Raw genomic sequence first — 13,746 nt, 5'->3', positions numbered from 1 at the left:
TCAGGCAAATAATTCACCCTTGCTTTAAACTGAGCGTGCAAAAGGGCTGAAGTATACTACAACTGGTAACTTCAACCTGGTTGTGAATGATTTGAAAAAGAAAGGAAGTAGGGCTTTGGATGCCATAAAAACAAATCTAATTTGACATACCAAACAGTCGTGGAACCGATTGGAATATACAGCAGTGAAGTATAGCGACATAAGCACAGAAAACCACACATATAGCCCTAGAGGGTCTACCCCGTCCCGCACACACACAGAGGTTCAGAGGTCTATAGGCTCTATCACACACACACACACACACACACGGTCTAATACCTACAGTACCACCCAACCCCACACAGAGAGGTCTGGATCTTACAGGGTTCTACCTCATTTGCTCAACCTGCAGACATGATGGAGACTCTGGTTCACAACAGTTCAGCTCAGATACAGACACTCACACACACACACACGAGTTCCAGAGATGAGATCTCTCAGGGTTCTCACTCACTTCTACCAACAGACAATTTTGATGATTGATGCTCATGATTAAGTTCTCAGCAGGCCTCCATGACGACATTTCTCTACTTCCTCACAGCTGCAGTTTGACCAACAAATACAAAAAATACCACTACAGCCTCATTCATGACATTTTGTTCAAGCCAGCATTTCCAAAACCCTGCAGACAGTTTATCATTTTGGCAAAACTTTTGAGTTGTCAGGAAGAGGACATCTTATTCATTGATGACTAACTACAGGATTTCCACAGAGGCAAATGCCAAAAGGGACACACACACATACACACACACACACACTGTACATGAGGGGCAAAGAGAGGGAGGGGCCTTGACTTACGGGGTGGAGTCAAGGCTGATGCTATTGGCCTGTGTGGAGGAGGCCGATTTGTGATTGGTGAATGTCTGGCTGGGGGAGGGGTGAATCACGTGATCGACCAGGTGTCCCACGGAGGATGGACGCACACGTGTGCCCTCTTGTGCAAACATGGAGTTCCTGTGTACAAACACACACACACACACACATTAACAGATGTAGAACAGAAAAAGCCATAGAATCAGGCATAGCCATGCATTAAGTGTTCAAGAACAGTCAGAGACAGGAGTTTGATGCAGGACTCCACGGATTTAAATCCGCCGTCTTATAATCCCTGCAGGCTAGGAGACATTTCTTGACATGTTGTCGTGCATACTTGTGTCTCTCTGTCCGTGTGTTTTCAAAAGCTTTCAAAATACCTACCAGAATTCCGGTCGTTTTTATGACAATTTCTTCTCAACATGCATAATGTGTATTTGTGCAAGCATCTGTATGTATACAGACGAGTGTGTGTGTCTGTGCACGTGTACGTGTACGTCTTAACATGTCTTTGTGCGTCTCTATATATATATTTGTACAAGTGTGTGCTTGTGTATATCTGCGTGTGTGTGTGTGTGTGTGCGCAGACTCACTGGTTCGGGGTGCCCGGCGGTGAGCGCGTGGGCAGACTCTGCGTCTCCAGGCGGTCGTCTGAGAGCGACGTCCGGCTCACCGTCTCCCAGTCCATCCCGCTCATCAGCTTCCGCACCAGGGGCTTGCTGGGAGACCTGCACACAAGAACAGCCAATCACAGCGCGCCTACACCTGTCAATCAACAGCATGCTGACACACGATTGGTCGATACCCAAGCTGAGATGGGTGTGGGAGATCTGGGCACAGTACAGGTTGGGTGGGAGGTGTGTGTGTGTGTGTGTGTGTGTGTGTGTGTGTGTGTGTGTGTGTGTGTGTGTGTGTGTGTGTGTTCGAGAGACTCAGGCAGCTCTTCGCTTTGGAGCTGACCTCCTGCTCTTTCTCTACTGTTTAAAAATAGTCGCGACATTTACATGACTTTCTGAGCTGAAAACAAATCAAACCACGACGCTTGTACCACTGTCTGAAGCGTGCCTATCCCTGCCACACACACACACACACACACACAATAAACAGTGCAACCCTGATGATGAGAATGTCCTGATGCCAAAGGGTGCCCTGTGCCCCCCCATCCATCCAACACACACCTTAAAGTAGAGCAGGAACTCCATAAATCATTAATAAGACAGCTCAAATTAAGGGCTCATAAAAAAGAAACTAGGAAGAAAAAAATACAGTGCTGCTGAAAACACACTAACGCACACAGTCACTTAGTTCTGCGTTTCAAAATAAACACAAGCTATACCGCAGACAAATAAATAAATAAACAAATAAGCCACAGGAGCAAAGTCTGGTGTGCAAGAGTGCCTCTCAGAGAGCTGTTGTCCTGCCAGCGTGTGCAGACAGACAACACACACACACACACACACACACACACACACACACACACACACACACACACACACACACACACACACACACAGTAGTGAACTAGCACAACTGAAAGCCACTGAGGTTAAGGGAGGGAGAAGGGGGATAAAGAAAAACAAAAGTAGGCGTTGTGATGTTGAATAATGGAGAGAGAGGGGGGTAGAGAGAGGGAGAGAGAGAGAGAGAGAAAGATGGAGAGGGAGATGGAGAGATGAAAGAGAGAGAAAGGGGGGGGAGCTAAAATAAATAGAATAGTGAATGACAGTGTAGCTTTTGCCACAGGTTTGCTATTTAAAGCAGAAGTACAAGTACAATTGTTAAAGAAATGATGACACGTGCACATTCTGCACTCTCAGGTCAGGTTAAGTGTGTGTGTGTGTGTGCGTGTTCGTGTGCCTGTACGCGTGTACGAGTGAGACATGGGTGACGTATGAAGGCTTAGCCTTAAGCATTTTTCTATGCGTGACACAGAAGAATTGCCCGTTTTAGAAAGAAAGACAGGCAAAAAAATCTAAATAAAGCTTTGGAGGATTATCTCAAAAAACCAATGAGAAAACGTCTCAATTTGATCAGATTACTGAGCCGAGACGCAGGCCCACACGAGACACAGACACACACACACACACACACACACAAACACACACACACAGGGTACTCGGTCTGTGCATGCACCACCACAGAGGGGCCATCACTGACACACACAAACACACACACACACACACAGTCCCTTCAGCAGTCACAACAAAGAAAGCCAACATGCGCCTCCATGCCATCATTTCCTGCATCAACAGATCATCCTTTCTGTTTCAAAACAGCCACGTTTTTCTGTCACCGTAAATGTGGACAAAACGGAAACAGACATATTGGAGAACTCTCTTGTCTGTGTGTGTGTGTGTGTGTGTGTGTGTGTGTGTGTGTGTGAGCGAGAGAGATAGTGTACCTGTGGACAGCATGAAGTTCATGTTCTGGGTGCGGCGATACCTCCAGCATCTCTGTTGTTCTTGGACAAACTGAGCATGTGTATGTGTGTGCGCCTCCACCCCTGTGTGCGCATGCGTGCGTGTGTGTGTGTGTGTGCGCGCGAGCGTGTGTGTGTGCGCGCGCGATGACAGATCCCCTGCAACGCTGAAGCCTCTCTGTGCTGTCTCTACTTCCTGCACAAACTAGGCGTCTCTTCAAGGTTTCCGACCACAGTGGCACTTACACTGGGTGTGTGCATATATATATATATATGTGTGTGTGTGTGTGTGTGTGTGTGTGCGCGTGTGTCTATCTATCTATCTCTGTATGAGAGTGTGTGTGTGTGTGTGTGTGTTCAAGGCACATGTACATACACATACATACACAGGAGTAGACACTCACACTCACAGACCTAGCAACTAGACTGTGGAATCCCTTTGTCATTTTAGCCAAAACATTATCAGCTACTTATCTGAAAAACACAGTTGCTCATATGTTCCCCTTGTGTGTGTGTGTGTGTATATATCTGTATGTATATATATGTGTGTGTCTAAGCCTATGTATATATGTGTGTCTAATCCTTTCATGTATACGCACACACACAGCAGTAATCCAGGGCTGGCTGGCAGCATCTCACTGTATTACCCTCAGACATGAGTGCACACGCTCCTCTCTGAAATGTCCCCGATGTGCCTCTGAGGGCAGCAGCTAAGGCATCGGGGTGTGTGTGTGTGTGTCGTTGAAATGCTGGGGCAGAAACAGCACAGTGCCATTTCCTCCCTGCCTAGTCTGGGTGAGGGTGACACCAACATGAACTCCTCATAATAATTACACAACAACAACAACGATGACGACGATGACTGCGTCGCTCTGAACTGAACATGAACTCCACATCATCACCCAGCAGTACAGCGTGCAACGCTGCCACCTGAAAACGCCACCCAGACGACAAGCACAGCTGGGCTCGCTGGGACATAAGAACGGTCATATCATGGTTTCACGGCACACGCCAATAGGGGTGTGTGTGTGAGGTAAGAGGTATGTGAGGTTACCCAACACAGATTTAGCCAGGATGTGGAGAACTATTTTGAGTGCATTTTTATGATCAATGTTATAAATGGCACACATACTTTGATCTGCACTGAAGGTTTGCTTTCTCAAGGTGGGTGAACATGCTTGATGTACCCTTGCAGTTGCATTTTCAATACTGCTACGGACTACAAGTGATTTTCAGCAAGAGACACATCCATCTGGAGACGGATTACATAGGATTGAAAGTGATGGTTAACAGAGAGCTTTCACTTGACCACTTGCAGGCAAAAGTTGTGTTGGAACCATAGTGTGTCACTTTTGAGAAGAAAGCCATCCTAAATCATTTCATCTAAACTGTTAACAATAACATTTCGTCTGTAGCCACGTTTACACAGTTTTGTTATTTCGATTAAACTATTCCGATTGGAAAATGAGTGGCGTCTGTTTACATGGGGTACGTTCTATTCCGATCAGGTGCTCTTAATCGCTTTAGAATCTTCAACAGAAACAGCCGTTTTTGCCTACTTTTCCTTGAAAAGATACAGCAGTCAATATGAATGACCGTAAACATGGCTGTTCATTTGGAATAGGAACGGACTAGACCACCTTTCATTCCGATTGAGGTGTTTATATGACAATTTTTATTCAGATTGAGCCGTTTTTCCGTTTCTAATCGGAATAGAAGTGTCCATGTAAACGTGGCTTGTGAATGTGTGTGCGTGTGTGTGTGTGTGGACACTGATAAAGAGTGGAGGATGGGTTACCTGGCAAACACACGGTTCTTGTTGCCCTTCTCTTTTCCATACTGCACCGACTGCGCCTCCGTCCTCCCACTGAAAAACACACACACACACACATTTACAAACGTATTCACACTCAAGTTTATTTCACCTTCATCATCCAAGTCATAATGATTTCATTATGACCTCATATCCACTGCATGCTCATCACCGTCTCCCCTGGAGCCCTAACACAGCTGGCAGTAACGACACTGAAAGCTCATGGATCAGCACCAGATCTGATGAGCATTCAAATTTGGTGAACAGAGGCGAAACGTTCAAAGCAAATGACTTTGAACAATTTGCAATGGTTTCACAAAAACAAACTAACAAAAAGAAAGTTCAATGTGGGTAAAACGGAAAACCTCAGACCAGGGTCTGAGCACTGAATGTTCCTAGTCAGAGAGCTAGCTCTTTACAAGCACTTGGCTGACGCCTTTATCAAAAGTGACTTACATACGTCAACTATTACAAGGGCCAGTCGCCCCAGAGCAAGTCGGATTCAACTGCCTTGGGGCAATTCCACGCAAAACGGTCACGTCCATAACGCCAACACAATGCCATGGTATGATGTGAATGGTGATTACTTGAAATTTGAGTATTCACTCTTCTTGGTTGTAGAACCTGCATAAAAAACGGTTCACATAATCATTCGCATCATACAACTACCTTGGCATTTAGTTGGCGTTATGGACGTGACAGCTTTTCGTGGAATTGCCCCTTTGCTCAAAGACAGCCGGGAACTGAACCCACAACATTTCTGGCTACTTCCAGCCCAGATCCCCGGCCAATACCCTACCACCGCTTATGCCGCAAAGCGAAAGCACCCCGGGGCTGTGAGGAGGCTGGCGCCTGGGTGTGTGCCGTCTGTGTGTGTGTCAAAGATGGAGATCTAGACGAGCTGGAGTGCCGTGGGCTTAAGGGAGCGAAGTGGCCCGCAGGGCAGCAAAGGATGATGGGAGAACTCCCACACTCATGCCGCTGCTGACAGAGGCGTTTTCCCACTGAGCACACAGGCATGATTCATTGGCAATGGCATCTGATCCCTTTACATGGGCTCACACTGGATATTCATTATGTAATAATGTGCAATGGGAGATGAGAAAAATGTGTGTGTGTGTGCATATGTGAACGTAAGATGAAACTTATTAGTGTCTGTATGTATATACGGTATGTATGTGTATGTATGTGTGTGTGTGTGTGTGTGTGTGTGTGTGTGTGTGTGTGTGTGTGTGTGTGTGTACCCAAGTGTGCCTAAAGCTAAAAGTTCAGTAGTATACAAATTAATAAGTGAGCATCATGCAGCAACAAGAGTGCCATGTGCATGGGCAAGTCTGACTGTGTGTGTGTGTGTGTGTGTGTGTGTGTGTGTGTGTGTGTGTGTGTGTGTGTGTGTGTGTGTGTGTTGGTAGAAGAGTATTTGGGATAAATGGTGGTTGTGTAACGGCTTCTTGAACATATGGGTTGGTTATGCAACGCTGCCAGCCAGCCCACACTGCTCCAGAGGCTGGGCCAGCAGTAGCAGCAGCATTAGCATAGCTACAGCAGCAGCAGCAGCAGCATTAGCATAGCTACAGCAGCAGCACCACCATCAGCAGTAATATCAATAGCAATATTAGTATTGGCTAAATCAACAGAAGCATTAGGAGTAGCATCACCTACAATGTTAGCATTGACTTTAGCAGAGGCTACATTAGTACAGGCAGCCACATCAGTACGATGAACAGCAACGTTAGCATTGTAAACAAAAACATTAGCATTCGCTAGTATAAGCAGCAGCAGCATCGGGAACAGGCAGCCACATCAGTACGATGAAGCGCAACGTTAGCATTGTGAACAAAAACATTAGCATTCGCTAGTATAAGCAGCAGCAGCAGCATCAGAAACAGCCAATGCTAATGTAATCAGCAATATCAATCGCACCATCAACTGTACCATTGCATTAGCATTGGCTAGTTGTTGCCGTCCCTGCCCTACTCCCATACAGGCAAGAAATAGACCTATAAGCGATCCCATTCATTTCAATACTATGCTAGCATACTCATATGAAGATGGGGGAAATGGGTGTGGATTCACATTTTGTGGAACCCAGTTTTAGCATCGACTGCCTTAGCTGCACGCGCTACACGACGAACGATGACCTCAGCAGACTTACAGCTAACTGGCTAAAGGCAGAGACTTTCTAATGTGGAGAGACACAGCACTCAAAAAATACTCCATAGAAATGCATGGGGCTAGTTTGTCACGCCAATATGGCCGTTGTCTACACATATCCCACCCCTTCCTCGGCAAAACGTCGACATGTGAATACATTGAGCCAATCATGTGGTGTGATGTGAATACATTGAGCCAATCATATGGTGTGTTGTGAAGACATCGTGCCAATCATGTGTTGTGATCTCGCCGCTGGAGCAAGATTGGTGTCGTGAAGCCTTGCGCATGCGCAGTTCGACCCAAAGACTGTGCCCGATGAGTGCCCATAAAACGTTGGTATATGGCCGCCGAGTGGAGGGACTTGCCTAAAAGGACTTTGCTAAAGTCTGGCCGGCTAGGGTCACACCCCACAGTCCCCAATTATTCAAACTCTCATACTTTACCCATCAAGAGGAGACAAGACCCCCAGCCCCCAATCCCCTGCCAACATAGTCACTGCCTCAAGACAGCACACTCGATGCAAATATAATATTACAGATACAGCTGGCCAGCTGGACTTCCTCCAGGGCTCAGCTCTGCATTAGAGGGACTGATGTTCCTTGGAGATCAAGCGTCTTATTTTCCATGATTTACTTACAGAATGATTCCGTATGAAAAGAATGTTGAACGGGAATGTTGAAACGTTGTGATGGAAATTAAAGAATATCTGGGTTCATTGAATTGAACATGGAATTTTAGAATCTTACATTGTTGCGGAACAGAATCTTCAGTTAGAATGTTCAAAACTCTCCTTCTGAAGGGTTAAGGGTCTTTAGGGACTTAACACAGGGGCTCTACATTCTACACAGGGGTGAATAGATCGTCATGCTTCACATATTCTCCTGCAATCAATCATAATATTGATCAACAAATCAAGCAATTGTGCATTAAAGGTAATGAGAATTGCTTTAGTGCAACCCAAAAGGAGTGGGGCAGGGAGTCCACCCCAGACCACAGGGAGGCGCTCTCACCAGTAGCGGAACTTGGAGCCCAGGGAGAAGTAATGTGCAAAGAAGTTCTTCTGCGGGGGCACGGGCTGGTCCAGGCGGAAGAAGGTGTGGTGCTCCACACAGGCCTTCCACAGGTTCTTACAGGCGCGGTAGTTCACCATGTTGAAGCCCAGCAGTGTCTCTCTACTCTCGTTCTGCAGAGGGACGGAGGGATGGAGGGATGGAGGGAGGGAGATGGAGAGAGCGAGCGAGAGGGAGCAGGAGAGAGATGGAGAGGGAGGGAGAGAGAGAAATAGACAGAGCGAGGAAGGGAGGGAGAAAGATAGACAGAGCGAGGGAGGGAGAGAGAGACAGAGAGAGAGGAAGGGAGAGAGGGAGAAATGGAGAGAAACAGAGAGAGGAAAGAGATGGAGGGAGGGAGGGAGAGCGATAGACAGAGAGAGGCAGAGATGGAGAAGGAGAAAGAGGGGGGGGGACAGGAGAGAGGAGTTTAGTATGCCTTTCTTAAATCAGTAAGCAAGCACTTTCATTACCACACACCATTAAACACACAGATCATTTCAATTCATTTCACCTCAATTTTACTACCATTGACCACCCAGCTGAAAGGGTGGTGACCTGTGTGTACTGTGTGTTTTTCCGCTGTGAACACACACAAAGGGGAACACACTGCAGTGAGGTGTCCAGATTTAACCCCCACCCCCAAGAAGACGCATACAATTACACAACATATGCCGGGACATACAGATGTGGACACAGGTGTTGGGATAATGGTCATTTGTTTGTCGTTTCAGCTTTGCACTGGATTTGATGTGATTAGCTATGGACTAGGACTGAAGCTAAGCTGAGCTATCCATATTGGGTGAACTGGAAGAATGGTTGGTCATTATTAGACACACAAACAATACTGTGTTTGTCACCAAGCTGGTGAAATGAGAAAAAAGCCTATTAGAAAGGAGATGGCCTTTTAGTTATTTGCATTTCCCACCCAAAACACTCACAGACTGTTTTGTATGATATATAGCTGTTCAGCACACGTGTTGGGAGAAAGCATGTTGTTACTGCAGCTTAGCGGTTAGCATTAGCGCTACTCTTTCTCCCAGATACACTCTCACACCCCCCCCCCCCCCCCCCATCACCAACGCCTCCATCCTCCCCCACCCTCCGCACACCACACCACACCACGGAGTCGTACAGCACCGCTCTCCAAATTCCTCTCATTCAGCAGGACTGTGATAACACCAAACTGTGCCATTTGGCGATGAATTATGGATGGGGCCCCCGCCATGGTGTCCTGCTTTTAGCAGAACCGCTCAGAGGAGGAGGAGAGGGGGGGAAATGAAGGAGGAGAAAAAGAGTCCCAGTCGCTGAACATTGTGAAGTGCAGTGTTTATCTCCACAGTGGCACCATTGGTTGGAGAGAGTGGGAGAGAGAAATAGTGTGTGTGTGTGTGTGTGTGTGTGTGTGTGTGTGTGTGTGTGTGTGTGTGAGAGAGTAGTAGGAGAGAGGAATGCAAGGAAAGAAAGTGTGTGTATGTGCGTGTGCATGTATGTATGTACCGGTATGTATGTGAGAGAGTAGTAGGAGGGAGGAATGCAGGGAAAGTGTTTGTGTGTTTGTGTGTGTGTGAGTTTGAGAGACAGAGAGAGAGGGAGGAATAGTGAGGGTAAAGAGTGTGTGTAAGAGACGAGTGTGTACAAGGGAGAGAAAGAGAAGAGTGTGTAAGGAAAGGGGAAAAAGAGAGAGAGAGAAAGAAAGAGAAAGACTGAGAGATAGTGGGAGAGAGTGAGATGGAAAGAGAGAGAGATAGAGAGAAAGGGGAGGGAGGGGGAGAGAGAGAGAGAGAGAGAGAGAGAAAGAGAGAGGAGGGATGGGGAGAGGGAGAGGGAGAGAGAGAGAGCAAGAGAGAGAGGAATAATGAGAGAAGATGAGGGGCTCTGGCGATTTACATCTCTGTTTCAGTCAAGTCTCTGGGCAGCACACACAAAGTGCATTATCTGCACTCCATGATTAATACCCACTACAAGGTGCTTAAGGGTATGTACGTGTGTGTGCGCGTGTGTGTGTGGTGGGGGTCTGTGGGGGTAATTACAGTCAGTCTCTGCAGATGAACACCAGGAGGAGGAGGGGTTAAGAGATCGGGCGAGCTCCGACAAGCGGGAGTGCGAGCCGAGGGGTGTTAGCGCACATTGCTAGCGCCACTGGAATTCTGACATGTCACCACACGGAATGCGAGGACACATTCTAGAAGCCCACCGCCTTGAGTAGCCCCTGCTGCTGCTGCACAAAAACACCACCCGGGATCCCAACACACATATGGACATGAACACCACAAACTAACATACTATGCTAACACCTGGAATACAGTGCAACAGTCGGGCAACACACAGCAATGCTATGCAATATATGTTTGAAACAAGCCTCCTTCATTATTGAGTTGCAGTGGTTAATAACCGTGCTGGGTTTAAGATGCTGCTCTGCCTGCAGAGAACCACATCACATGACACTAGGGGGGGGGGGTGGGGGGGGGGGGGTAGGCGTACTTACCGGCTCTCTTCGGAGTTGAATAAAAAACTGTTTACATTTAAAAGATATTTTTACAATCTTCAACCTAGAAAAGGGAGAGGGGGAGAAAGAGAAAAATATGGGTTACACAACGCTTCACAGCTCGCCCCCATTTTCAAAGCAGAGAGTGAGAATGTGTGTGTGTGTGTGTCGTGAATGAGGCACTCATCTTCTCCTGACCCATTTCAGAACATCTCCTCAAAGCGTGACTCAGACACACACACACACTCAGACACACACACACACACACTCTAAATAGATTTGCTGCTATTACAATCTGACACAGTTCATGAGTAACATTCCTTTTTGAGCATGCTATTAGTTTTGTGGGCACACACTCCAATCCCCTGTGGACATCGGAACCATACACTCCGCTCGATCCCCTGACACCAACACACACACATTTAAGAAATCATAACTGCCTCTACAGCAATATCAATTCTGACACAAACTGTCCGACAGTGAATTTAACCGACTGGAGACTGCATGCTGTGTGTGTGTGTGTGTGGGTGAGTCAGACAGAGTTTTGAGTGTGTGTGTGTGTGTGTGTGTATGTGGTGGAGATGAGTGGCTGCTGAGAGATCCCTGGGCACTTGGCGAGGGAAGTGGCCTCAGTGTGTGTGTGTGTGTGTGTGTGTGTGTGTGTGTGTGTGTGTGTGTGTGTGTGTGTGTGTGCTGTGCTGGTAATCAATATTTCATCAGCACTCCCCATCTGGGCTGTGGTGGGGCCCTAGTTGATCTAACTGGGATTAAAGCGCCACCATTACACTGCTGTCCAAATGTCGACACCCAGAGAGAGAGAGAGAGAGAGAGACAGAGTGTGTGTGAATGGGTGTGCAAGAGAGCGAGAGAGAGTGGGGGGAATGTGTGTGTGTCGTAAGGGATAGTGTGACAGTACGCAAGTGTGTGTATATTTGAGAAAGATAGTTTGTGTGTGTGTGTGTGTGTGTGTGTGTGTGTGTCTGTGACCATGCTCTAGTGGCTTCTGTCCACTTTCTGGTTCAAAGGAGAGGAGCAACTCTCTTTTTGTGTTGAAGTGTGTGAAAGTGTGTGTGTGTGTGTGTGTGCCATGCAATTTTTATGTCAGTGTGAAAGTGTGTTTTCAAGGTATCTTTTAATCTGAAGTAAGCAATTTCTGATAAAAAGGAGACACAATGCTGTACTGAGAGGAGCTCTTTCACGTCTGCTGTATTTGTGTGTGTGTGTGTGTGTGTGTGTGTGTGTGTGTGTGTATGCCTGTGCGTTTAGAGCCTGGTTGTTTGTGAAGGGCATGGGATCAAGCAGTAGGCCTGGAAAAGCCATTTCCCCCAAAAACTGCCTTCACTGGTGTGTGTGTGTGTGTGTGTGTGTGTGTGTGTGTGTGTGTGTGTGTGTGTGTAGTAATTTTGGTGCTGGTTTGGGTCTGGCAAGCTCAGGGTTCCCTCTCAAAATACTCTCCACAAACACACACACAGACGAGTCATCCCAGGCGCCCATAAAGGGCTTTTCTAAAACTTCTCCTGCCCCTCCTAGTTCTCCTGCCCTTCCCCTCCTAGTTCTGCCCTCACTCTGCCCCTTCAAAATTGGATCACTTTGGGTTTCACACACACATTGAGACTCGCAGGGGGTCAACAATGTCCGATAAAATACTAAAAAATAGTTTTCAAAACACTGCTGACCCATCCAACTATCATTTATTATGACATGTCCTCATTCAACGTTCAAGCATCTGTATGTCACTAATATATATCCTCACACATAATTTAATTCTCAAACACAGACACACACACACACACACACACATACATACACACACACACTAGGGGTGTAACGGTACACAGAAGTCACGGTTCGGTTCATACCTCGGTTCGGACATCACGGTTCGGTACGAGTTCGGTACAATGGAGGGAAAAGCAAAACAAAAATGCAGAAAGCATTTTTTTTTTGTACATGTCTCAGGCTGTACCACCTAGTGTCATACAGTCTCTTCCCTGAGCTATCTGAACAGCCTGAAGTGTGTAAGATGTAGTCTAAACAGTACAATAAGTACCCAGACTCCATCTGTAACTTGTAAACAAAATAAGACAATCAGCTATAAAACTGAAAATAGGCCTACAGCATCTCTTATTTCTGAAAGTGCAAATTACATAGAAAAATTATTTTTAAAAATCCACTTAAGCAAGACCTTCAACATCTGTGTTTAGTTGTATATGGAAGGGTCTACAATTTGCCTCAATATTTTTTTGTATTGTGTGTAAAGTAATAATCTAGCCTACTAACTGTGAAAATATCACAATATTTTGCCTTTTTTTAAAAAACGAAATTGCTCCTTTTATTTCATAAACAGACTACAACTAGAAGTCACGTGACTTTGCCCTTTGACGTTAACTCACCGTAGCATGGTTTGTTTATTAGCCTGGTTAGCGTTGTCACTTTATTTTGCTGTCTATGCACTTAACACTACCAGCTCCTCATGTGAGAAGTTACAAGTTACCCCAACATAAAGGTAATTACCACGCGATTTACATAGCTTTCTGTCATTACGAAATCATTTAATTTAAGCCATAGGTTTTGGCCCTATTTGTATGTGTATCCAAAGGCTGCTGAAGCGCAGGGTAAGTTTTTTTTCCCCTCGTTTCAGTGATTGGTAGCCTACATCATCTGGGTGATGGCTTCGAATATGTGTAGCATTTTTTCCACTCACATACCCAACAACTGCTGATCAACGCCGACACACAGTTTCATCTTATCCACCACTCTTTCGCCTGTACTAACGTCACTGTAACTGAAGTTCTCAAACTTACGATCTTAAAGAGACCAGCGGATCCTCTAACTCTTGTGGGTCTAACCTTAGTGCTGCTAATGACTGACGGACTCGACCGACGACCTGACAAAAAAAACATAGGCGCCAATCAGAGCTTCAGAGCTAAGGCGAGGCTAAAGATTGCGTTAGGTGTCGCTAAAGAACTCCCGT

The 13,746-nt window shown here is 46.3% G+C and overlaps 1 protein-coding gene across 1 annotated transcript in view; it reads right to left on the bottom strand.

The window, feature by feature from the left end:
* Positions 1-837: 837 nt before the first annotated feature.
* Positions 838-13,746, bottom strand: part of LOC143122305 (tyrosine-protein phosphatase non-receptor type 4-like) — a gene marked incomplete at its 3' end in the record, with an annotated part of 46,759 nt that continues 33,850 nt past the window's right edge. Inside the window, 5 exon segments of the mRNA XM_076283135.1 lie at positions 838-993; positions 1,446-1,580; positions 5,070-5,138; positions 8,249-8,421; positions 10,776-10,839. Coding sequence (XP_076139250.1) covers positions 838-993; positions 1,446-1,580; positions 5,070-5,138; positions 8,249-8,421; positions 10,776-10,839 — 597 coding nt within the window.

Source organism: Alosa pseudoharengus, unplaced genomic scaffold (genome assembly GCF_046254945.1).
Source record: "Alosa pseudoharengus isolate Yale_2024_CS ecotype anadromous, Long Island Sound unplaced genomic scaffold, YU_APseudo_1.1 YU_APseudo_1.1_scf_137, whole genome shotgun sequence".
NCBI classification, from domain to species: Eukaryota; Metazoa; Chordata; class Actinopteri; order Clupeiformes; family Clupeidae; genus Alosa; species Alosa pseudoharengus.
The sequence above is the reverse complement of the archived record's forward strand: the minus strand, read 5'-3'. Positions and strand labels throughout refer to the sequence as shown.